Consider the following 26,776-nt stretch of genomic DNA (forward strand, 5'->3'; position numbering starts at 1 on the left):
AGTCATTTTCATGGTATGAATTTCTCTATAATCTCTAGAAACAAGTCTCTGGAGATAATTTTATGAAGGGGAATGTGAATGTCAATAGGACTGAATATTTTGAATATTAGTATTGAAAATTAAGAGGTTAAGCATGGATTTAAATCCTTAATTATTGCCGCCTGTTACCGTTTTTTTTCTAAATAAAAGAATGAAGACACCTAATACATCCCATTAACATCAATAGCAGTTACAAGATGCTTAGCAGCTTAAATCATAGAACTGAATGTTTTAATTTTACACAACTATTGTTTTCATTATTGATATATGTTTGGTATCCAGCAGTTGGGTTTAGAAAGAGAAATAAGTTATCTTATCCAATTTTTTCCTTTTGGGAATCTTAGAATTAATTTTCCATGCTGAGAAAATTCTGAAAACCTGTGTAGCTCCTTCTGTAAATCTTTGACTGAGTTATTATATGAGAATTGGATAGAAGAATCATGTGAAGGCATGTAATTTGGTATTTCCTTATTTATGCCTCTAGCCTTAAATTTGCCAGTTTAGTGATGACATGCATTTTAAGAGAGATTGTTCCTTATCTTAAAATTTCTAAGCAACTTTCTGGTTGTAGCTACCTTTAATATTTTATTTTTCTTGCTATTGAATTTTGATTTAGTAACTTCATAGCAGGTTTTCAGAGAAAATGTGTGCTGAAATTCCTGCCCTTTTGCTAGGCAAAAGTTACCATTCTCTTTCAAAGGGTTTCAGAAGAAAACGTTTCAGTAGTCCACAACTCTACCAAAAGAAAAAAAGACAAAACCTGAATTGTACTCCAAGTCACAATAGTTTATTCTATATCAGAACTGTGTTTCCAAAAGCATGATACACTGTAATATATTTGTCTTTTTCCTTTTAGTAAGAAACTTCATTCCTAAAGCACATTAATGCTACTTTGGGGAAAAACTAGCTAAAGAAGTAAAATGATTTAGACAAGGTCGCTTTAGTATTTGACACAATTTAACTCTGCAAGTATTTGTTTGGAATTGTAGATTTCTTTCTTAATCCTGTTATATGTTATATTTTAATCTCTTCAAAGTCTTTTTGTTAATTATTAGCTGTAATAAAGAGTTTTAACATAAACGTTTGTCATGTTTTCTTACATGGGGTAGGTAATAAAAAGACTGATGGCAGAGCCTACTGACATTTAGTGTTATCTTTAATATCATTTGTCTATTATGTGAAGAATGCCTAAAATCCTGAATGCTTTGCATTTATTTTGTTTATTTTAGGTTGATTAAGTCTAAGTAAATACTAAATCTTAATATACTTTGCATTTACAGGCACTTGCAGACCAGTTTGAAGATGCAAATGCATCAGTATCTGAACGCATGAAGATATTCTACTGTTGCCAGGTGCCTCCACATTGGACCATACAGGTATGATGCAGTCTCATTTCAAGTTTTACTTAAAAGTCTGTGTTTCTTCTTAATTTTGATACAATATGACTCCAAAGTCAGGAGAGTGTGATAAGATCTTCAGTCAAAACACTATAGAAATAAAGATGTAACCTAACAACACACTTTCTGGAAGGAAAACAAGTTCTACAGTGTTTTGGTTTCAGGTGTCTTCTTCTGTCATGCACAGAAGTAATTGCTTGTAGTGAAATTCTTCTTTATTTTTGCTCCAGTAAAAAATGGACTAAAACTTACAGGCTTCCAACATATCTCCTGTAAAAATAATCTTATCACTGTCTTACTATTTATTACTGGTTTACTTATGCTACTGTTACTTGCATCTTCCTCATCTTTTAATGATCACTCACTTTGAGTTGTTTTCCAGATCACAGTCAAAGCAGCCAAATGAGATGTTAAAAGTACACTGAAAAACTGCTTGAGCTGAGAGTTTTATTTTTGAGATACACCCTTTTTTACTGTCACTGACAGGATTTTTTTTCTAAAACTACAGTGTTTATGTTGACAATAAACTCTAGAACAGAAGTCTACACATTAGAGTCTTATCTGATGATGATGTATTTGACAAACTTAAGAAAACTGTTTACAACACATACCTCCTAAGGTGTTCATGTTTACTATTAATGGTGTTTACAGTTTTTGATTTGTAACCTCAATGCATATTGCTTTAACAAATCATATCTTCTTCTAGCATTCTCAAATTATTCCACACAACCTTTCAACAGGCACTTACAATAAAACTGCCAGATGTGGTTTTCATTTCCAGTTATCAGAGTGGTACTTTTCAATCCAGGCCAATTTTCCAACCCAAAGACTGAAACACTATAATAGGAATTTATAATGGAAGATGGCTGTGGTTATCTAGTCACAGTAATGAAGAAACTTTGCCTATATAAATTTTACCTAATTTGACTCTGAATAAATTTAATAAAACATAAATGAGATTTCATTCCAGACACTGTCAATGTAGGGTGTTTTTTCCTAAGCAAGTGATAACAAACTAACAAATAATTGCTTTGTTACAGTTTTTCAGAGTTTGTTGCATAGTAATGTCAAAGAACTGTAACCAGTTCTTAATTTTTTTTTTACTACCAATCTATCCGCATATGGTAACTCCTTGGATTTCCAACCCCTATCAAAAGAGTCTGTGACATCTGTGGAGAACTTCAGGGAATCCATTCAGGACCACCAAAAATGCTGCAGAGGTTCGCTGTATAGGATCTTGTTGTATAATTAGCTGTGCTTACACTGTTTCCATTTGTTTTTGCAAACCAAATTGTGTATCTGTCATGTGTAAGTAAATAAGTTATCCTTTCTTCAAAGATGAAAACTTACATGCAATTTTGATCTCCTCTTAAAAAACAAACAAAAGACTAAAGACAACTTTTCAAAGTCATGACATACCGTGTTTGTTTTTACATTGAAAAGATTACTGATTTATTTTAATAGGTACACTGAAATAATAGATGAATTTGAAATAACAAAGAGACTGATTTATCTGTGAGGAAAACTCAACTAGGGGGTTGAACTTCAACTCAAATCCAATACTGATTTGATGAAAAACTATCACCCTTTGGCAGTGTCTGTTTGGACAGTGATTTCTCACAAGTTCATGACAAAATTGTATCGGAGCCTTTCTCTCCATCTGTGTTTTTTCACATATATAGATTACTGTGGCAAAGCATTGCTAAAATAGGCTTTAATGCCTGCCCTTCAGACTCTTTTTCCCACTCTCAGCATTCCTAATATCCTGCTGCAATTGCTTTCCAGACACATGGTCCATTTGCCTTGTTTAAGGAGTGGAAGTTCAGCTCTAAAATAATCCTTGCCATGACTGTTTCCATTTTTGCATTAAATTATAAACTAGTTCAAAGAAATTGAGCTACTGACATGAACAAAATTCAAGCCAAAACAATTAGTGTTTTGTTGAAAAGGGTTTTTTGAGGTATACACATTGTTTGAGGCTGCAGCTTGACTTTTCAAGAGAATGATTCTATACTCTCTGCTTCATGTGGTATCAGAAGTGCCTTTAATATATTTTTTAAATGTGAGTAGTACTTACCTATTTTCAGTTACCTGAAGTTTCTTATCTTTCCAGCGTCAGCTTGCAAGCTTACTATTTGAGCTTGGATGCACCGGCTCTGCCTTACAAATATTTGAGGAGCTGGAAATGTGGGAAGATGCAGTAATCTGCTATGAAAGAGCAGGACAGCATGGAAAAGTAAGGAAAACGTTTTGGTTTTTTTTTACAGATGAGATCCTGTTTTGAATTAGGATATGAAGTATGAAGGACTATTGGGCTTGAGCTGTCAGCTCACTAGTGATGCTCCTTCAGGCGTATCATGAGGAAATTCTGTTTATGAAAAATGGACACATGACATATGAGTTTGTCATAACCTGTGAAGGCTTAAAAAAGATGTAAGGAAATGAATACATGAAATAGAATTTAATAAATAAGAAATAAGAAGCAAGTTTGTGATAGTGATTCTTGAAAATATTTAAGGAAAATTAAGATGATAACTTTGGATGCACAGCAAGGTATAATGTGGACATTTCAAGAAGGTTGTACAGTCATTCGTGACATAGTCTTGGAGCTTTGTCTAGAGGAGATAACATAGTTTCTTTTCCACCTGATTTCAAACTGTTATTGTAGTTTTTAAGAATACATTAAGTAGAACATCAGTGCTTGATGTATTTGATAACTAGTATTAACATTCAAATTACAAAGTCAAACTTTTAAGTCAAGAATTGATAAAAGGCTTTATTTTGTTAAGTCTAAGTTGATGCTTTCCTGAACTTCTCCATCATTTCTTTTAACTCTGCTACAGCTAGATGTGATTAGCTCCAGACAAAGGCAATTTAAAACCACCACCTAATCCTACGTATTGGTAACAGAATTGTTTGAAAATGCTGATAGCAGGCTCTAGCAACACTCCTATTATTGATGATTTTGCTGTTACAATTAGACAAAGGTATGAAGGTTTTGGAAGATGATACATGGAAGCAATGCCTACATATGTGTAAATAGCTCTATTCCCTTTCTGATGCAATCTCTCACACAGACTGGAACAGGTACTTGCACTGTCAAGCATTGTTTTCAGAATTTATATAACTTTCAGAAATAATTCACTGTCAGAGAAAAATGATAGAAAAGTTTTGCTCGCAAATTCTGTATCACTTTATGCATGCCTTGGGGATAGTATGTTAGTGTTCCAATCTTTTCAGTAAAGTAGAGAAATAGAGGTCAATATTTTCCATTTCCTGGAAATGCATTCTGTCCTAGTTACATTCACAAACTGCCCTTAGGGATTTATGATAATGGCACTTGGAAAATAGGCAGGATATTTGACACAGGAAACTGCTTAGAAATGCTTTCAGAATGAGGGTTTGAGCTGTGCTTTGAAAACCAGAAAATGCTGTGTAAGTACTAGTAGCAGTGGTGCTGGGGAAAAAAAAAAACTAGTTTCAGACCCAAAAAGCCAGAAAATTAGAAACACTTAGCTGTACACCAAGGGGAGTGACTATTTGTGCTCCTTCTCAGAAAACTTTCATTGTGAACTGTTGGTATTTATCAAAAATGTTTTTACATTTTTCAACACGGTAGTTATTCTTTTAGAAATGTCTGAAAATCTGCTACAGCAGTATATGGCTCAGTGGATGTTCATGTCATAAAAGAACTTAGCATATGTGTGCCCAAAAGATCTAACTCTATTTAATAAAATTCTGCATTGTTTTCACTCATAAGTGCTTTTATATGGAAAACTTGGATTTAAATACTGAAAAAAATAATAAAACAACCAGCTTTCAACAGTATCAATGGGTTTCAGTACTTACACATCGAAATAATATGTTCCTTCCTCCTACTTCTGAATTAGGCACTGGTGAAGAAATGGAGCATGTAGATAAGCCTATGCAAAGCTCCACACTATTCACTTGGGAAATACATTATTCACTTGGTTATAGCAGGACTATGCAGCACTACAAATATTGTATAGTAAGATGTCACTAACATTTAGCAAACCTTTTTATGGATCTTTTGCTAGATATGTCTCTACACTCGCTTCATAATCTGAAAAGAATTAGCAGAAACTGATATCATAATGGGTCAACAGAAGAGTAATGAAGTGCCAAGTGATAAGCAAACCAGGGCACAGAACAACAAAAAGTTGAATTCACAGTCTAGTGATAGTTCTTGTAGTCCTTTAACAGACTGCAAAACAAGTCATTAATGGCCATGTGTGTAGTGAACTGATGTTGCGAAGTGTCCTCCTCCTTTCTTTCAACTGTGAGGGGAACACAGAAATCTCAAGATTATTATTTGCATCGAACAACTTTATTGGATAATGGAAATGGATAGCACACTAAAAATGATACTATTTCCCTGCTAAATAAAAAAGGATGAATCAGATACACAAATCTTCATTTCTTCCAATTGAAGTGAAGCCTTTCTCTCTTGCAGGAGCTTTAGAGCTTGGCACCTTCTTACTTTTCATGAATTCGTGAGATCTACCTTTTAGCATCAGCCTGGTATTCCATCTTACAACACTATTTTCAGGCCTATTCCTGTTCCATTTCCTCGGAGCATACAGCATGGTACATAGTCTGATTTTAGACAAATGTACCCAGCAATCCATGTTCTGCAGGGTTACTTTTCTTGTCATGACATGACATAGATATGTCAAAGCATTTGAGCAAGGGAACACAGTTATGATAAGATCTTCAAAGCTCACCTTTAAATTCAGGAAGTGCTTCCCAGAAACAAAATCAAGTAGTACTAAGTACATGAACTTGTTCAAGAAGTAGATTCATTTATTTCCACTACTTATAACAAAAGTAGAAGGCAGATAAGCACTGCTATATGTAGCTACAGAATTGAGAGACGTAAATGTCATCTGTGAAGTTATAGAGATTAAATGAATACTGAACAGCTTTCCTTTTCTCTCACTGCTTCTTTCCATGCTTTTATGTTCTACTTCTTCATGCTGTTTCTCTGATAGCCTAGCAAATAACATGCAAGCAGGAAAGGTGAAAGCATTTTAGGAAATACTTTGAACTAGAAAAGGAATGAGTGATCAAATAAAGGAACTAGTAGATCTATGAAGTGTTAGATCTGTGAAGAATGAGGCTAATAGAGTCTTTTTAGGAAACAAATAAAATAAAAGGATGGGAACACATGGATAGGATGGCAAATGGAAGTTTAGAGTAAAAAAGTCAAATGCAGAATGAATCTTGAACTTGGTTTCCAGGAGTCTTCGTAGTAAGTAACAAAAAAGCACCACTTTTTATTTAAAACAAACCCCTCTTTACTTAGTGGGGATTTTTGTGAAGTGTTGCCTGTTTAATATCCATGCTAACTGTAGTGGTCCAGAAAGCAAGACTAACAGCCTAAATCTTTCTCATGTTTAAATCAACTGACTTTTGAACTGAGTATTGAATGTCATCCATTCTGGTGCAGACCATTCTGTTATAATTACTTATATTTCGGTCACCAAGGGTTATACAGCATCACTTTTTTCTATTTAGGTAACTTTTAATTGGTAATTTTCTCATCAAAGCTTATTTAATTTAGTTATAAGTTTTAATTATAAGACATGCAAAGTAATCATTAATATCCATTAAATGAGTAAGTATAAATCTTTAGCAGTTACATTTTTTAAGTACCTTGCATGAGCTGTGTGGAAAATGTTTCATGATAATATTTTTTTGTTGTTAAGATTTGTTTTGCAGAAGCAGAATTGTTAGTAAAGATTAAATGGGCATTTCTGAAAATCATTTACTACAATGTTAGAAGGAAGAAATATTTTTCTTCACAAAAGAGAAATTAGTTTTGGAAGTATAATTTGGTTGTGTAGATGACAAATAACAAATGTTTTTAGAGTACAATTTCTTTTAGTTTGTAGTTATGATACTTTGTGGTAATCTTTAAAGCTCTGAGTAATAAAAAGGCTTGTAACATGTCAGAGAGGTGAACAGATAGCTAATCAGATGAAGAAAAAGTCAGACTTCTGCTTATTTAATTCTCCATTTTATCTGTGTGATGAAATATTTATGTTGGCAGTGAACTCTTGTAAGTTCAGACCAGAACATGATGGTTTTATGCTCTTAATTGTGAGATGCAATTAGTGATTGGTTGGCTTTCTCCTCTAGTGTATGATTAGTACAAGGCACTACCACAGAATAGCAATCTGAGTTTGGGAGTGCCCTGCAGAGGGAAGAGGTAAAGCAGCAGCATGCAATGCACTTTTCACCTCATAGCTGCTGTTTACACAGAAACATTTCAGTCTTTTCTTTATCAGAAGGGGAAAAAAATCTTTTACCTTTTGGTGCCTAATGTGATTACTGAAATAATAAAGCACCCAGTTCTCTCTGCTGTAGGGAAAAAATAATCTTAAAGATATATTATTAATATATGTTCCTTTAGTCCTATCACGGCAACTAATGGAAGCAAGGAAGGGGAAGTAAAATGCCCTTTTATCTAAACCTCCTGCAAGTGCAGTCTTCTTGTTAGGGGAGGTTTTCTAGTGCTTTGACTAGGCTAATTCTAAATTTTAAGTAATGATTTCTTTGGCTTTCTTTCAAGAGCTGTTCCATAGACACTTAAAAACACTTACCATTAAAGTATTTTCCTGATATTAAGCCACTAATTTTTTTCATAATGGGATTCCATTTTTGCTCATTTAAGATCTCTTTAGAAATCTAAACAATACATCCCTTCCTCACATTTATGCACTTCAAATATTTATAGACTGTACTGTTACCTTATTTAGCAAAATTTATAGTAAGAATGAATTGTTATAATTGCTATGCATCAAATATTTCAAAGTCAGTTTTCTAAAACCAATTTTTCGACAGGATCAGTGAATTGTACTGATTGGAGAAAGAGAAGTAAGAGGTTTTGATTCTCTAGAAGTCATTTGAAGGCCAAAGAAGAGTAGTAATAATTTAAATGCAGAGCTGAACTCAGCTATCCTTTAAGGTCAACTATCTGTGATAGAAAAATTACTAGTGTTACAATGTCAGACTCTGCTTCTGTGGAAGGCTGTGTTGGATCTTTCTTGGTTCAAATGGTTCAAATAGATATTTTCTAACAGAAAAATTATACTGAACTGATTTATGTATGTTGCATTTTTACAGCAGGGGACTGAGTTGGGTCTGAACAACAAATCGTCAGTCCATTGTATTTGTTTTCATTGTATTCATGCTGCATTGCTATGAAGTAAGTGTAGGTTTGATGTCCAGGACTGATATTTTCTCTTGGGATATATATCTGTGATATAAAATGAGAAGCAAGCTGCTGCATGTTGTAATGGATACATTTTCCTTGGCACCATGAAAGCCACCATATGGATGTTGAGGTGGTTTTTTTTTAAGAACAGTTTGGAAATAGGTTCTCTCTAGACTATCTTTGCTGTCTTAGATGAAGACACTGTTTCTATACTGTCTCTACTTCTTGTTCTTTAACTGATGATTGCAAGGTAACCATAAACAAATTGTCCCATTATGTATTCATTCGTCTTTTCTCTTTAACAGGCAGAAGAAATACTGAGGCGGGAGTTAGAAAAAAAGGAAACACCAGGATTATATTGTTTGCTTGGTGACGTTCTTAAAGACCATCAGTATTATGACAAGGCCTGGGAGCTCTCGAGGCACCGTAGCGCCCGCGCCCAGCGCTCCAAAGGCCTCCTCCACCTCCGCAACCGGGAATTCAGGGAATGTGTGGAGTGCTTTGAACGTTCAGTGCAGATCAACCCTATGCAGGTTGGAAAATGATATACATATGGCTTTGGTTTAGTTGGTGTGCTCAATTTTGAATCATGGCACACTTCTTTTAAAGGCAATTCTGTGCATAATTGTCAAAGTAACAGCTTATTGCTATTATTAGCAAACTCTTCACCATGTACTTGGAAGCCTGGCTAAAAATGGCAACATAAAGAAATGAAGACATACTTTTGTATTCAGGTCCTTGCGTGCAGTTAACTCTTTGCCTATACAGCTCTTCTATGTGAAAGAGATCAAGCCATTGAAAATTAATAATTTTAATCAAATAATTAATGAACAAGTGTCAAGCAAAATAGTTACCAGAAAAATGCTCTACAGATTTTAATGCAGTTATGCTTTTGCCTTGCCTGTTGGCTTTAAGTTATACACTCTGATGTCTGTATTTCACAGAAATCTTTTTAAAGTGTTCTGATCTGTCCTGCTTTGGAGTCATAGAATCATAGAATGGTAGGGGTTGGAAGAGACCTTTAGAGATCATCTAGTCCAACTGCCCTGCAGAAACAGGTCCACCTAGATCAGGTCTCACAGGAATGTGTCCAGGCAGGTCTTGAGTTGTTGTGAGGCATTGTCTTACACTTGTGATGTCAGTAGCTTTTATTACAGTAATGCATAGAAACTGAAAACACAGTCAGAAGAGTTCTCTTAATGAAGCTGGTTGCTTTGATAGATCGTTTGCAAGCTGTTCTGCAGACAGTTTTGGAAATCTTGTTTCAGTTTCTCAGCTGCTATATACCATCCCAATAAGGTCCATCCTGTGAAAGGTCTTGAGAATTCAAAACAGCTTTTGGGAGATCTATGTATATAAACTGCGCTCTTCATAGCCATTTCCAGGTCCATGTGAAAGCAGGATATTCTTCCTTCTTGCCCTCCAAAGAATAGTGATGAACCTGTTCTTTGGAGTCCACAAAACTAGCTGGACTTCAGCTTTAGAAAAATTGTAAAGGTCTCCAGCTTTTCAAATCATTTATCCTGAAGTTTTTTTGTATTTCAGTGCTGTATTTTGTTTCAGTAAATCAGAGTCCTCTTCTTATTCAAATGAGCTTTAGATAAGTTATAAATACCTTTAGAATGGAAAGCAAAATGAACAAAAATGCTTCCCTTGTCTTTTAGTTCTCTTACAGCCTCAGGAAATGCCAACAAAATAGATATTACTCATATAGCAACCTTACTGAAGTCAAGAGGACTCCTAGATAATAAAGGGCTGCAAAAGATAACCTACAGGGATCAGAACTAAGAAATATTCTGCTGAGATGCTTTTTTATTTTGTGTCTTATCCAAAGGAAACTTAAAATGAAAGGCAATCCAAGAAAAATAGGCCAGTGTATATAGGAAAGCAAACATTTCCTCCTCATGTTGCTCAGGAAGCTCCATTTAAGATTGAGATAAATTTTTTAAAACAAATATTGTTTGGGGAAAAAAAAATAGCCCGTGAGTGAACAGTTGATGTATCTTTGGCTTCTAAGGTCTATCCATATTCTATCATTAGAGAAAGGAATTGTTTCCTATTTTAGAATGTCTTGTGGATGAACAGCAGAGAGGAAAGTGGTTCCAGGTGCAAGGAAAACAAGGAAAATGTTAACTAAGAAATTGTTCCTAGAATTGTGAATAATTTATCAGATAAAGAAAGACTCTGTATTACAAATACATTCCTTTTTTTTTGGTTATTGGAAACCTTTTGAAGAAAGAGATTTGTAGACTGCAGCAAATTATTCCCCAAAATACCTAATGGATAAAACCATTCTCTGTCAGTCCTCCTTTAATCTTGTGTATGCTTTGGTCAACTGATCAAACTAGTAGATCTATACAGTATGAACCAATCACCACATTAGACTTCAGAGAATCCACAAAGGAGTGAAAAATCTTACAGTACAAATATGTCTGAACTGTCCATTAGCTCTGCTGCTCACAGAATTAATTGTTCTAGTACATGCCTAGTGGATGCATTTCCTTTATACTTTCACTATAAGCACCTTGCAAGGCTGGATTGTGACAATTTCTGAGATCAAAGAGCTCATACAGTCAGTTCTCCAGTAGTGAAAGTCTGTGTAACACAGCTTACAGCTTGTTAAATTGCAGATTTATTAGTTCTTCTGCTGAACACTGTGTGGTTCTTTGTATCCAGTCACTTCACATTTGGATTTTCAAGAAATAAGAGTGTTCATAGCAACTTTTTTTGTGCCCACACTGTTCTTCATTGTGTCACAGTCTGCAAGAAAAGAATAGTCATTTGTGCTAGACTGTTTGGCTCATGCTTAACTCCAAAGACTTGATTTTGCTCTAGATCATATAAATTGTTTTTAAACTAACTGTGCTATACTCCTAAGAGTTTACTGGATTCAGGCAAAAAAACCACCAAACCTGTATGTATTTGCCATATGTAAATAGTAGAAATTGTTTTTAAAATGAAAAAAAACAGTTTCTTCAGATATGGGATTTGGGATTTTTATCTTTTAATATTCAGTTATACTGTAATTAGTTATTTTGGAATTATATTCCCATGATATTCCCAGTAATATGAAAGAATTGTTTCTATTTTCTTAAAGTATTTCACAATCATTTAGGTTTATTAAAGACTTGCCTGGAAATTCCTGATGGTAAGTTTTAACAAAGAGTCCAAACCTAAATTATCTTCCTTTGCTGGTCACTGTCTTCAGTTTTGAAAAGCATGAAAATCTACAGCACATTTTAAAGTGTTTTTTTCAATCACTAGCTACATTTGAATGACTAACCAATGCACTTTTATTTATTTCCTAAAAGGAACTTTAACCTAGTTCCACAGGCCTTGATAGAAGTATCTTTAGAAGTTTGGATGAAATTTTTGTTGCACTACTTTTCAGGCAGTCACTTCCCTCGAGCAGTTGTTACATCAGCCAGTGGGATCAGCAGATTTCATGCCCTCCCCAATAAAAAAGGAATTCTTACCATTCTTTCCACAAAAAAATAACTGAAGTCCATTCTTAAACTGTATCCTAAATACATTATTAATGAGTCACTGTACTTCTTATATCGTGGAAGAAATTAATGTTCCCTTCCCAAATATCTAAGGGAAATCATTTCATTGCTATGGTAGGTCAAAGGCAATTAAACCTGGAGGTTTCTTTCATTTGTTTTGGGTTGAGGTTTTTTTTCACAGTTGTGTTTTTTCATTTAACCTGTCAGACTTTTTCTTTTAGAACTTTTTCATTTGTCTAGCACACCAACTTTTAAAGTATGTCGTCTTACTCATAATGGTCTCCTTTATTTTAACTGTTACGATTTTCTAGTAATTTTAGAGCCTTTTTTTTAATGACAATTGCAGTTGCTCCAAGCTTTGAAATATCTTGCCTTTAAATGTTTCAAGTCTTCTGCAGACCTTTACTCTTTTAGCTGCTCCTTGTAGTTTTTAAGATAGCTTTTCCATTTTAAGTAGCTCTTAAATTTAACATCCTCTATATTACATGAGTTGCCTTTGTTCTTGAAATACCATATAGTTCCTCTATATCTAAGGAATCTAGATTATATCTGGAATATATCTAGTGAATCTAGATATATTACAGAGTATCTTTTCTATGGTTACATTTTTAACTTGATTATTGATACTGGTCAGAATCAAAGTACGTACTGTTTTCTGGCTAGCTCCTTCATGTCTAAAAAATTTAGCGTTGACATTTAGGTGATGGTATTTACTCGTGTAATAAATACACTAGTAAATTATGTAATTATGTTATTTAAATGTATGTATGTAGTAATTACACTAGTATATAGTAATAGATTTACTAGTAAACTATTTGGATTAATTGAAACCTTCCTCTTTTTTTCTGGGATTTCTACTTTCACAGCCTTCTGTTATACCCCAGCATGTTAGCTTCTCCATTTTAGTCAAGTATTCCAAGTATTCCTAAAACTACTTTTTTACTGAGACCTGCAATTTTAATCCATACCAGTTCTATTGTTCATTTATACAATTAACTTTCTATGTGATTGATGTTGAAGATTTCTTAAACATGTTGTGACATTCTTCCATCTACACAACCTATTCCATTTTCTTTATAATTTTTGTTTCCATATTTTAGCATTTTATGAGGCTCCTTGACTTAATTCCCACCCCAGAGACTTTTCATTATTCTTGTCTTCTACAGGATCCCTTTTGGACACCATCCCAAATCTTCTCTGTTTTGTCCAGTTCTCATATTTTTTCTGTACAGTCAAAACCTTCATATATAGTTACTGCTAGGCAAAATATCCTTTTTCAAATTATTAAGAAAAGTATCATTCTTTGATGCCACTGTACACTAGGTACCTGCTCATATAGCTTTTCTCCACAGAAGTAAAGAATTATTTTACTTTCTCCTCATGCTGTAACCTTTTCTTGAGACGGGAATTGACAAGCTTAAGCACTGGTAATCCAGTTACTGAAAGATGTAGCTACTCACCGTCAGCCTTGAAAAGTTAAAAACATGGAAGTTTTAGTCAAATCAGATCTTAGAAGCACAAGCTCAGAAGTGAGACTGTGCTGCTGTTACTTGTTAGAATTATGAAAAATGCAATGTTGGGTTTTTTTTCACTCACTTTTTACAGAAGCAGTGTTTAACTTCTTTCCTGAACTATAGAGTTAGAGCTAGCCTTCAGTTTCATACTTGATCAATTCTCTCTCTACCTGTGCTTTTTATGTCCAAGAGGAAGAGAAAGGAGACTTAATAAGGTTGCAGCCATGTGGGAGTTGTGGACTTCTGGAAACTTGATGGAAAAAAGTGACTTAAACAGTGAGATTGACTAAATGTTTATTTCCTATTAATTTTACCTTCTGAGATATAGGAAACACGGTTTTCTTCTCTTATGTAGTTTCTTCCTTGAAAGATGAGTTTAAGGACCATGAAAGTGACAAGCTGGCAATGTTGAGAAGTAGATTTTCATGTTTTGACCACACCAGATTTAATTGTCAGTTCTACCTTCATCTATTTATCCACATACCCTGAGGATGAGCCATCCACATACTACCTGAGATGCAAAAGAATATCTTTATTGCCAAACTTATTCAGTTCTTTTCTTCATGTCATGAAGCCCACCCACTAGGGTGCCAGACCTGCCAGGGAAGAATGTCATACATTTTTGTTCTGGGATATAAGTTTTGAAGCAGAGTAACTATGAACTCTACAGCAGGTAAATCAAGAGCAGGTATCTTGTTGCCAATTTTAAGCTGAGTGTCAGAGACAGAAAAATGAATCCTATGTTGAGAGAACTACAAAATTATCTGCTAAAGAGTTTGCAGTTAATATGCAGAGGTAAAAGTTCTTTGCATAGGAACCAACAGCTTCATGCTCAACCCTGTAAAATCCCTGATCTTCAAATGTTCCTTAATGTAACACGTTTAAGTTTAACGAGCCATTATAGTTTCCTACAAAGAACATGAGTTATTAGAACTGCTTGCTTCAGAACTAGTACCCAAAACTTTGGGGGATATGTAATCAGACATCTTGAAAAACAACCCTAATTTATGTCGCACAACAACATATTAGTGTAACCTGTTTTTCCATCACCATCTTCCCAACATTCTTTCCAATCTCAAAAATTTTTCCAAGAAAACCTCTGTTTGTTTCTTACTTTGGCATTTAGAATGGAGAAGTGTCTCAGCTTATCATAGTATGTAGTATTACATTGAATAATTTTGCAGCACATCATAAAATGTTCTATTTGATTTTGACTGTATACATTTAAACAGCATAATGCTGTCAGAAAATGTTCTGACGGTGTACTGGGGATTTAATACTTTTCTGAAATCCAGATCTTTTTGAACCATGAGTGTTAACTCATGAGCTTTGCTATTGAACTGCTATGGAAATATATCATTTTCAGTAATTTATGCCTATATGTGATATTATTTAGACTAGGATAGATTTTTTTTCAGTTGGAAGGGAACTACGATGATTATCTAATCCAACTGCCTGACCAATTCAGGGCTGACCAAGTTACAGCATGTTCTCTAGGAAGCCTATTCCAGTGTTTGACCACTCTCTTGGTAAATAAATGCTTTTCAGTCTCCAGTCTAAAAACCTATAGCAGCTATGAACCACTCCCATGTATCCTATCCCTGGAGAGCAGGTGCAACGTGAGCCAACAGTGTGCATCAAACATGGCAGAACCAGCTGGGCAAAAGAGGGGATTATCCTGCTTTATTTGGCATTGATGTGGCCTCACCTTGGCAACTGTGTGCAGTCTTGGGCCTCACAATTTAATAGGGATGTGAAGGTCCCTGAGCACATTCAGAGGAGGACAAGAAAATTGGTGAAAGGACTGGAAGGAATGTCCTATGACAAGTGGCTAAGGACTTCGGGCTTGTCAAGTTTGGAACAAAGGAGGCTAAGGGGTGACCTCATTGCCCTCTACAGCTTCTTGAGAAGGGGAAGGGGAGAGGAAGGTGCTGAGCTCTTCTCCCTAGTTGAATCTTAATGGATGAGAGATATTTGACTGAAGATTCAATGCAAGATTATTGAACTGGCGAAGTTCTATTCTTTATGAAAGGCTTTGTGTATGTTTCTATCTTCAGACATTGTACTATAAACCAGAAAAAATTGATATTCTGACAAGTAGAAAGAGCTATAATTTTTGAGATGTTCATATTCAGTCCTTAGAAATGCTGCTTTTAAAATGTGATTTCCTTGAAATAAATTTCCTAGTATTTACTATTTGACCTAATTGTAATACTACAAATTGAATACACATTTTTCATAAGTTAAAGCAAAATATGCAAACCTCTCAATAGTTATAATTTTCTTCTCTAGATGAAGATGTAGTGTTAAAGAGTGCTTCACATATGCTTAAGTGGTCTTTAGATAGTAAAAACCTTGGCTCACCCATATTTATTAAAACTTTGATCCTAAAATTTTCCTGTATTCTGTGTACAGGATATTGTTTATTCCAATGCAGTGATAGTTGAAAATCAGGTAAAATCAACAAGAGTAATGTGCGCTTGAGCATCCAGGCAAAAGTATTTCTTTTGTGCAGAAATTTGTATCTATACATGTAATCATTCTTTTTTTTCTCTCTAGTTAGGTGTATGGTTTTCCTTGGGCTGTGCATATATTGCTTTAGAAGGCTACGAAGGTGCTGCCAAAGCATTTCAGCGCTGTGTGACACTGGAACCAGATGTATGTATTTTTCAGCAGCGATTCAGATGGCTTATCTAAAAGGATATTTTCATTATAAAAAAGCAAAGCAATAATGATAAACTTGTTTAAACCTTAGCCCTTTGAATAAATGCAACTTGTACATGAAGGATATATTTTTGTTATGAGACATCATAAAAATACTTGCCCAATACTTTGTCCGAGTATGTGCATATGATTGTTGAAATATGTTTCAGCAAAAATTCCTTAATCCTTGCATACATTGATGAAATAGAGAAACAGGAATAAGTAGGCTGTGAAGAGCACTAAAAAGAGAGATTTAAAAAAAAGTAAAATACTTGGTCCTCTAAGTAATCAAATTCTCCTTGAAAAAAGAAGTAAATAAGTAGTTGTATGAGAAGTAAATTTCTAACTATATAGTTCATGAAGACAAGAAGAGTGGAGCTTGTTAGCTGATTTTTCAGGATGCATGTGTACAGTAGTGCTGTTTGAGGGGCTCAACATTGAGGTAGGGACCTTGGCTCTCATCATCGCCTCTCAGGAATGCACTGGGCAGTACTTGTGTCAAAAGGCCTGACTTGCCAGCTTGTTACTCCTTACAGTTAGTGCCACCTGCTTGATAGAAACTGTTATTTGTTCTTTTCTCTTGCAGAAAAGAGTAAGAGAGCAATGAAAGGTGACAGTATTCTTTTTTCTTTATTAATAAAATTAAATAACTTGAGGGTAAAAATATACGTACAGACATCCTTGTATTTAACTGGAATTTTTACTTTATATTTTGCAGTGTTTTTCTTTGTTTCAGTACAGTATATATTTACTTCTAAGTACATACTAAAATTCCATTCACTTATCTCTTTGAGGCCTCTACTTGACTGTTTTTGTATGAATAAATCAACTGGTTTCTCAATGGATTAAGTGGTACTTCTTTTGTGAGTAAAGATGCTGGGCTGGCTCTTAGTTATGGAGATGAAACCTGTCTTGCAATGATCTGCATCAATATAATGATAGTTTTGATGGACTAAGCCTCAAAAATGCTTCCCAGCATTATTTAAACGCTCCTTAAGCCTGAGGATAGCCTTTGGTATCAGACTACATTTCATTGCATTACCCAGGTTCTGTTATTTGAAGATATGCTAGTTGTCACTTTGCTGAGTTCAGTGGTGTGGCTTCAAATTTACAACACTGTAAGGTGATGGGCAGGAATCATAACTGTACATGGCTCTGCTGGTTTTTCCAGAGGAAAGATTGAGCATTCCGTAATCCGTTTCAGCTAAAACAGTTGATAAACATTGAAATTAACCCTCTTAGTTTTGCCTGAGATGCATTAGAGGATGTTCAGATTACTGATTTTTTGGGTAATATCCAACGTGCAGGTAAGTAGCTTCCACCTAGTAAGAAGTGGTGAGCTGCTGGGAGCACTGACCTCTCCAGCCATTCCAGCTAGGTCCAGAAGAGGATACCTGTTTACAGTTTAAAGTGAAGGCAAGAGCTGACAGGGTTTTCCAATCAGAATACAGTTAATTGATATTTATATACCTGATTGTTGCTGTAGTCAGTAATATTTACTTAGATATTTGTAGTTTAATACAGAGTTTTGTATTTCTATGTAATATTTTGACCACCTTGTAGAAAATGCGTTAATGTGTGATAAGCAAAATCAATGCTTTTTCACAGTAGTTTCATTTACATGTTTTTATTGAGTAAACATAAGTGAATAATATTTTGGTACTTTTCATTTTATCTTTGCAGAATGCTGAGGCCTGGAACAATTTATCTACTGCTTATATCAGATTAAAACAGAAGTAAGTTCAAAGGGAAGAGAAGATACTGCTAAAAAAAAATAATTGAGATTTCTTTTTTGTTCTTTTTTTTTTGTAGTTACATAATATTTTGTAATTCTTATCCTGTCATTTCTCTTTCCAGGATTGGGTCATTGATAACTTTTGTGATGTAACATGATAAATATATACAAAACTTGTGGCCTATTTGATGTTGTATTTAAAGCAGTAAAGGGAGACTTGTTTCTGAGGGGTTTTTTTCCACAGGAATCATGTGAGAAGCATATGTGTACAGGAAAGCCTAAGTCAGTATTACATGTTAATAGCTGTGTGGCCTGCGTTTCCTGTGGAACAGCAACTTCTTTGATTATTTGTGTAGTCACTTATAGATCAAGAGAGTGTGTAAGTTAGTTTAACCTACACTCAAAACAGAGGATATCTGTAGAAGTGCACTTCAATATCATTTATTTTGGGAGAACGAGTGGTGATGAAAGCATAAATTCTTATTTTGCAAGCCTGCTAGCAAAACAAAAGTGGAGAGAGGAGTAAAAAAAGGGAGGAAAAAAATCAAGCTTTACTCCAACCAGGCTCATAAATCAGTCCCACTCAAGGACTGTGCATTTGTGTAATACTTAGTGGAGTCTGATAGAACAGAGAAACATAAAATATCTGAGTTTTTTTAAAGTGTGTGCAAACAACTTGCTGACACACAAATGAGTGGAATTTTCTTGGGTTTTGAGGGTTTTTTTTTGCTTTTTCAGAGTACACAAGTCTTGTGTACTCTGAATTTCCTCCAGAAAAATTTGTTGTGATTAAAACAGATACTACTGTGATTTACCAGAAAACACTTCTCTAACTGCCAGGAGGCCTTTGAAATCTAGATCTCATATTTCTCAGAACCAACTGGGACTGGTCCTCTGTTGTTCCGGTGAAAGACTCCTATTTTCCAAGACAGGATGACACACTGGTACTGCCTATTGTTTCCTCTTCAATATGAATTGATTTAGCTGTTATCCTGATTAAAGATACTCCATCGTCACATGATTTATTCAATACAGTAGGGGATTTGTTTTGAGAAAGTTGAGGACTTTATTAGTGTACCAAGAGTGATGATTTGACAAATATGATTTCCATGTCATCCAAATCACAATTCCATCTGAACGGCATCTGCCTGTCTGATAACCTATTAACTTTTTTGAGAAGATAGGGCAGATCATGCAGCCTAATCTTGCAGGTGTTGAAGAGCAGTTTCAGAAACAATTTCTCAAGTTGATTTGGGTACACCAGTCAGACAGAGTATCTTCCACTCTTGCAAATTGCTCTGCAGATCCCAGCTTCTGTTTGAGCGCATTCCACACAGGAAGGAGGAAGTCTCTGTGTCTTTTCTAATAAAATCTATCAAAATTGAGGTCTGAAGTCCCGTAGTAAAACTGTTGACAGTGGAGGGGACCCAGCTCAGCAGCATCATGTGTATCAGTATATCAGAAGAGGGAGAGAACATGGAAAGATCCTGCCTGTGAACTATTGTATTCTGCCAAATTACCTGTTTTGCTTCATTAATTTTGCTCTATTAGTCATCTCTCTTCACGTGTATTTGGTAACTTTTTTAATACTGTGGGCTTAGATTGGCAGTTTTGGGCTTAGAGTAACGTTTTGCTCTGACCATCCATTCCAAGCTTTTAATGGCCCCTAGTTAGGTATTCGCTTTTCCTGGCTGATATATTTACCTTCTTCTGGACCCTCACTTTGAAACTCAACAAACAATTTCTTTGAGCTGTCTTTACTTAGAGACAGCACTTTTAGGAATTTTGATAACAAGTTATCTTCATATGATCTTTATTAAGAAGTAATTTTTTTGTCGTATCTCTCCAAAGATATTTACCTGCCTAGGAAAACTCTTTTTTTTTTTTTTTAGTTTTCATTTAAAGGTATTTATTCCTTTGTCAGTTTTTGAGATATCATGACTGTGCAGCTGAGAGTAAGCTTCAATCTTAAAGTTGTAAGTACTATGTCATTCTAATTCTCTAGCAAAGCTTTTTTTAAGTTTCAATTTTATTGAACCTTTTGGCAGTACATTTAAAGCTTCAAGCAGTGGACACTTAGGCCTTACCAGCTTATTCAGATTACTTGCTTCTGCAGGGAGATTGGACTAGATGATCTCTAAAGGTCTCTTCCAACTCTACCATTCTGTGATTACATGAAGACTTCTTACTCCTTTTGCCTCCTCTTTAGCAGCATTGGTGGCATGTTGTGTAGGTGGTCATACTTCTGTAAACTGTAGGTCAACTGCTTTCAGCCCATATTCTTCTTGATCAATCGGAATCGTCATCTGTTCTTTAGCAGAAAATGCTATTTCTTCTTTCCTTGAGTAAGGGAATGGTCAAGAGTTGCCTACTGTGGATTTATATGAAAAAATAAAGATGTTTTCTGACTTGACAGTGACTTTATAGGAATTACTCTGTCCACTTTTATTTCACAACTCTTTCTCCTGCCAATATGAAATGATTTGCAGAGCAGCACTTTTGGTAAAGGACCCTAATAGTGTCTGGGGCCCCTCTGACACATTTGTCCTGAGCAGCATAGAATCAGGAAACAGGTTAAGTATAGCTTCTGGCTGACATAAGGAACAAATGGTTGAAAATCCTGGGCTTCTATGCGATGAGTATGCAAGTTTACCATATGCAAATGTTTAAAATAAATCATAAAAAGCTGTTATTGTTAAGTAACCCTCCTTTGTCTGATGAAATGAGTCAATGTCATTCTATGTCTGCCATGAGCTCAGTGATTTTTGAGTTTTTAATGTGTTACAACTGCAGCATGATTGTTTTCTCATTATTTCAGTTAAAAATTCAGAAAATAAAATATTGACACAAATGACACAATTATCATTATTTTTTGTCAAAACGTAATTGACAACTAAGATGGTAATTACCTGCTTCAGGCTCTACAGAGTGTACTGTGGAGTTAATTGATAGAAAGTAATCAGCAAGAGATCAAGAAGTTATCAGTATTGTAAATTACGAAACAGTAACTTTTACACTGCACTATTTTCTAAACCTAATTTTTTAACTAAGCAGCTTTTTAGTGTATACAATGCCAACAGATTTTAATATGCTATATGAAATCTTTAATTTAGAATCTTCTATTCTTTTTCCTTATTGATTAGAATCAAAGCATTTCGAACCCTCCAAGAAGCTCTCAAGTGCAACTATGAGCACTGGCAAATATGGGAGAACTATCTTCTCACCAGTACAGATGTTGGAGAGTTTTCAGAAGCAATTAAGGCTTATCACCGACTCATGGATTTAAAAGAAAAGTACAAGGATACACAGGTGGGAAGTTTTCATGTTAAGTCTTCCAATACATATGTTAATTTTTCATGTGAGACAGAGAGAGATTTCTGCTGATAATGGTATTAGTAATGATAGTGCACATACCAGTGAAGCTGTGTAGGCAAGCCATTTAATTTTTTAAGATCTGGACTGTAAGACTTAAGGATCTCAAATAAAAATGGACACAAAGGCACACTTTTGCATCCAGATTGTCTCAGACTTTGTAGAAGGACAAATATGAGCCTTACAGTTTTAAGATCTATTCTGAAATAAAACAGAAGGCAAAATCCCACTTTTCCATAGTTTAAGGAAAGGTAGACTTTCCAAGTCTTTGAAAATTTCACAAATGAGCCTTTGAAAGGAATTATCTTTCATAGATTGAATGCATTACAGTCAGAACATTGATTTTAATAGTCAGAACAAAGAAAAAGCAGCCATTTTGTTCATCTTTCACTGTAGTTCTGTGTTTGTAAATGTACACTCTGGACAAAATCCAGAGAGCTTACATAACAGCTTCAGGTGGCAAGTTACCTTTCGTAAAAATAGGTCCTGATCTCAGCCTGTTTTAAATAGAGAGGCTCTATAACCCTCTTGTTGAATTGTATTTTAACAAAGTAAAATCACGGAACATGAGTAAGTGGAAGCATACATCTCTGTTTCCATGCAACATGGTATGATCTTCTCTCGGATTACACTTGGTATTTGTACTTGTCTTTTAATTGATAGACTACTAAACTAGATGCTACAGCAGTAAGAAAGAAGGTATAAATTGATACCTTTTATAAATCTGGAAAAATACATACACATGGACCTGAAAGAAACAAGTCGAGTCATTGATTCCAGTTGTTTGTGCAAACAGAAAGCCAATCATAGCATCATTGTTGTCACAGAAATACCCCTTGTGAGACTGAATGCACCAATTCAGAGTGTACAATTCAATATATAATTTAAAATGGACTTGGGTTGTGTAATTAGATGAAATTTCTGAACTTTATTTTAGCATAGTATGAAGTCATATTCATAAATCACTATTTTTTTCTAATAACAGTGAGGAATTCATATCTTCATCTGGGAATTCTGTTAGGCTATTGCTGTCTTTTTGTTCCAGATTTCCAAGCACACAATGCAGCTTTGGGAAAATTTGCATCTAAGTTATTCTAGTTATTTAACAATGTCATCCTTGTGGCAAAGGTTCTGAGATCAGGATAGCATGAGGTTTGAAGATATATATGTACAGATTCTGCAGACGGAATTGAACAAGGAAAAGCTGAAGGGCTCTTTATAAATGAACAACAATGCAATAAAAAAATACAGAACAGGACATACTTTCAAAAGTCTCTCTTTCTTAGTATTCCCCTTAAATGCTATAAGCATGTTTTCTTACCTTCTTTCCTTACTGGTTCTTAAAATTCTTCAAAATTCCTTATTTCCTGTAATATTCTGGAACTGACTGAGAAATATGCTTTGAAAACCTTTAGTCTAGATGTTAAGTAATAAAAGATAAGGCTCCATGAATTATTCAGCTAGTAGATTAGTCACTAAAAAGGACTCAAGAAGAAAGCCTTACCTGTTTCATCATCAATTTAGCCTCTGGATTATTAGTGTGAGGTGACAAATATGCTTGAAGGGATCTCTGCAACTGCTAATCATCCTACTCTGTGCCACACACATGGTTGTGCAGTCATCTTTTTTTACTTGGAAAGTTGCATTTCTGTGAATAACAAAGTTATTTTTGTGGATGGAAAAGCTGGTTTGCTATGTTGCATTCTGAAACCAGATCTTCATTCTGTCAGAGAATATGAACTGAGAAGCATGGACAAATGGTTACTCTCTGCAATTACGTGTTCTTGAAAATCTAACAAAGTTTTTTGGTTATCCCTTGCATTCAACATCATCCTCATTTCAGCAGTTTGTATTGCCAAACTGTTTCTAATAAAAGGTTGCAAGAGCATGTTCCAAGGGGATTTTGAGGAGTGAGGGTAGGAATTAATAACTTTTGGAGCTCTATTTTTTTTATGTAGCTGACTAATGACAATTGCCTTTATTACAAAGCTTTAATTTGTGAGGGGCATAGGAAGAACTCATAGACTGTAGATTTGTCATTCTGGATCTGGTATGAAAAGGCTCTCTTCTTAATTGAGCTCTATCAAGTTTGATTAGTATTAGTCAACCTTCTAAAAATGGTTTGGCCAAGTGAATTTTTATATGAAAGGAGCTGTTTGGATAATAATTGTGGCATGAGATTAACTGATAGCAATCACAGCGTTTAAAAATGCTTGGATTTGTTTTTAAGGTTTTGTTCCATGGGAGTTTTTGTTCAGTTTGTAGTAAACACACATTATTCACAGAAGCAAAGAAGGAGAAATGCAGATGGTCTAATGTCATACTAAACACAAACTCTCTGCACAGTGATCATATGGAGCCCAGTTCATTAAAAAAAAAACACCTCTATTTGCACATGTGGGATCCTGGGCAACAGAACATTGCTTTAGTAGTTTAATTTGTATGGGAGTTGAAAATCTTTCAAAGATGTAAATTAAAATTTAACACTTAACTTGTCTAAAATGGAAAGCTCTATTACACTGCTAATGCCTTTAGGACAATTCACTTGCAGTTTGAAATAGCTTCATCTGGCAACTGGGAACAGCCACGTAGAGTTAATGATTCATTACTGTTTAATGGACTTTTTCATGCTAGCCTCTTCCAGTAACCCAAATTTGTATCTTAGCTCTTTGTCCTCCTTATCTTCACCAGTCATAGAATCTGAGCTTTAAATTGGTTTAATTACTTTCCTAATAATGTTTTTCTTAGTAAATTCTGTAGTTGTCATGTGGTCTTACATTTGTGTTTTACTGAACCATTAATAGAAACCAAATACTACAGATATCATTATATAGTGATGCTGATTTGGATTGAAATAAAAGCTCTTTCCTGCTACTTTTTGCAGGTGCTGGCTATTCTGGTCCGAGCGGTAGTGGATGGTATGGCAGATCGCACTGGAGAAGCAGCAAGTGGATTGAAGGGGAAATTGCAAGAGCTCTTGGGCAGAGTGACTTCACGAGTGACAAATGATGGGGATATCTGGAGACTTTATGCCCGACTTTATGGAAATGGACAGAATGATAGTGGTGAAGATATTGAAAAGGTAAATGTGAGGTATAATTTTTTTATGGATACACACTTCTGATACAAACTTTCTGTTATCTAACAATCTATAGTGCTATAGTAAGACAGGCTTTTGTTCCAGACAAGTCTTGCTTTAGAATTTCTGTAAGCTTATGTTCTACTTTTCATGTTCCCACAACACACGTTTTTATCATCTAATGGGAACAAGATGTTTTTCATCAATTTTTGGGGAGTTAAAAAAAATCTCTCTTATCAATATTTCATTAAAAAATATCCTGTCACAATGTATTTGCATTGTTATGGATTTGTGTTCTGAAACTTTTCTTGGCAGCAGAATAATGTCTATAATCTTAATACTGGTGTGTTTTTTCCTAAATTTAAGTCTTTGATTCTGAATATGAGATATTGCAACTTCTGGATAAAAGCAGATCTTAATGGCATAATCTAGTGGCATCTATATTCTTCACAATCACTGTGGGAAAATGCATTTAAGATAGTTTATAATACAGTTAGAGTTCCCTGAGTAGAAGTGTTTTATCCTTTCTTAGCTTAAAATGGAACTCAGTAATTCTGTTTAATTCTTAATCTGTTGAACCGTTGTTTTCTTTTTACCCTGGTTTTGCTATGTTAACTTCCATCTCTTCTTCCTATCACTTTCCAGGTTAATTAAGTTGATTGAATATGCAAAATAACCACTCTGTGCTGCTAGAAGTTTTTATTTTGTTGTATACTAGAGTGTGCTTTCTATTTGGGATTAAATTTCAAAAATTCAAATAGCCTTGCACTTTCCAAATGTACTTACGGGTTGTCAGATCTTCACTGAAGCTGAAAATACACAAGGTCAGCATTCAGGATGTTTCATAATGGGGCAATGCCTTTGGCCTGGGCAAAAATATCAATCTGGAGGATTCCAGTCACTTGATGTCAAGCCTGTTAGGCAGATGGTTGGGCCTACAAATTATATGCCTGTGGAGTTAAATTTCCAATTATTTGGGCTTTGATCATTGTCTTCCTCTTTATGTTCTGCCCCATAAAACACCTTGTTTAGTCATTGATAGTGTCTATTATACCTCTAATTCCTCCCTTTTTTCCTGCTCTATTTTTATTTTCAGGTAAACAATAGAAGGGATTTGTCCTGTTTAGAATTCAGAAATACAGACACTGCAATATCCTGTAATGTATCCTCAAATTCTTACTCAGACATGCAAAACAGCAGAGGACCCTATCTGTACTATAGCTGTAGTTGTTTCAGAATCTGGTTACATCACAGTATTTTTCACTAACCCAGTTAAAAACATGGTTTCAATTTGTAAGGTAGACAGGACTTTTAACTGCATTTCCTAATCAGACTGGTAATGGAACATGCTTCTGGTCTAGCTTGTTCTGCAAAATGGAATAATGTTTAGAAATACTTGAGGTATGCTAACGTATGTATCCAGGTATCCTAGTATGATGGCACCATAGATACAGATCATGCAAGAGCAAAGCTGCCTGCAGCCACAACATGTATTAATTTACAGTGTAAAAATTAATTTAGAATACCCTAGGTAATTACTGATAGATTTTTTGATATCGTACTATAAAGTAAAAACAATTAAAATTATGTTTATTGGCTTCACTGCCAAAAGCACCATCAGGTGTCAGATATTAAGTGAACTACCTATAGAAAAATTCCAGATGTGTCATTGCAGTTTTCCACCCACATTTATTATGTAAAAGGTCAATTCTCTGAAAGTGCATTATTAATTGTATAATATTATATTATAGGACAAAGACATGGGAACAGATCTATCATCTGTCTTACCTCCTTACAAATGAAAGGCTTGGTCTTTATTCCATAATGCAATACCTTAGTGCAGATTTAACTAAATTTAGCCAATGTTTGTTCCCAACGTGGCATTTGAAAGAAAAGCCTTCTACATCTGGCTATTGTAAAGGGTGGGTTGGTTGTTGATTTTTTTACCTTTCTGTTCTGCTGCCATATCTGATGTAATGAATCACTAAAGTCTATAGTTACAATTCAGCCAGACAGAATTTACAAGTCAGGGGTGTAAAACTATTGAAGTGTTGGGTTTGTGGATTTTTTCTTGTGATCTAGCATATATTTGCTGTTGTACTTTTATGCATCCAACCTGCCACTTCACTTGAGTACTCCATTCTTTCCTGTGCTGAATGCAGTCCAGTCCACTGCTTTCCCATCAAGGAAT

At 34.9% G+C, this 26,776-nt stretch overlaps 1 protein-coding gene across 2 annotated transcripts in view; it reads left to right on the forward strand.

Moving 5' to 3' along the window:
- Positions 1–26,776, forward strand: part of TTC27 (tetratricopeptide repeat domain 27) — a 117,389-nt gene that overhangs the window by 83,879 nt on the left and 6,734 nt on the right. For both annotated transcript variants that reach the window (XM_061989996.1, XM_061989997.1), the window contains 7 exons: positions 1,320–1,415; positions 3,550–3,672; positions 8,982–9,209; positions 16,256–16,354; positions 18,083–18,135; positions 21,278–21,443; positions 24,391–24,588. In XM_061989996.1, the coding sequence (XP_061845980.1) occupies positions 1,320–1,415; positions 3,550–3,672; positions 8,982–9,209; positions 16,256–16,354; positions 18,083–18,135; positions 21,278–21,443; positions 24,391–24,588 (963 nt within the window). The remainder of the gene's footprint in view (positions 1–1,319; positions 1,416–3,549; positions 3,673–8,981; positions 9,210–16,255; positions 16,355–18,082; positions 18,136–21,277; positions 21,444–24,390; positions 24,589–26,776) is intronic.

This window comes from Colius striatus, chromosome 2 (assembly GCF_028858725.1).
Source record: "Colius striatus isolate bColStr4 chromosome 2, bColStr4.1.hap1, whole genome shotgun sequence".
NCBI classification, from domain to species: domain Eukaryota; kingdom Metazoa; phylum Chordata; class Aves; order Coliiformes; family Coliidae; genus Colius; species Colius striatus.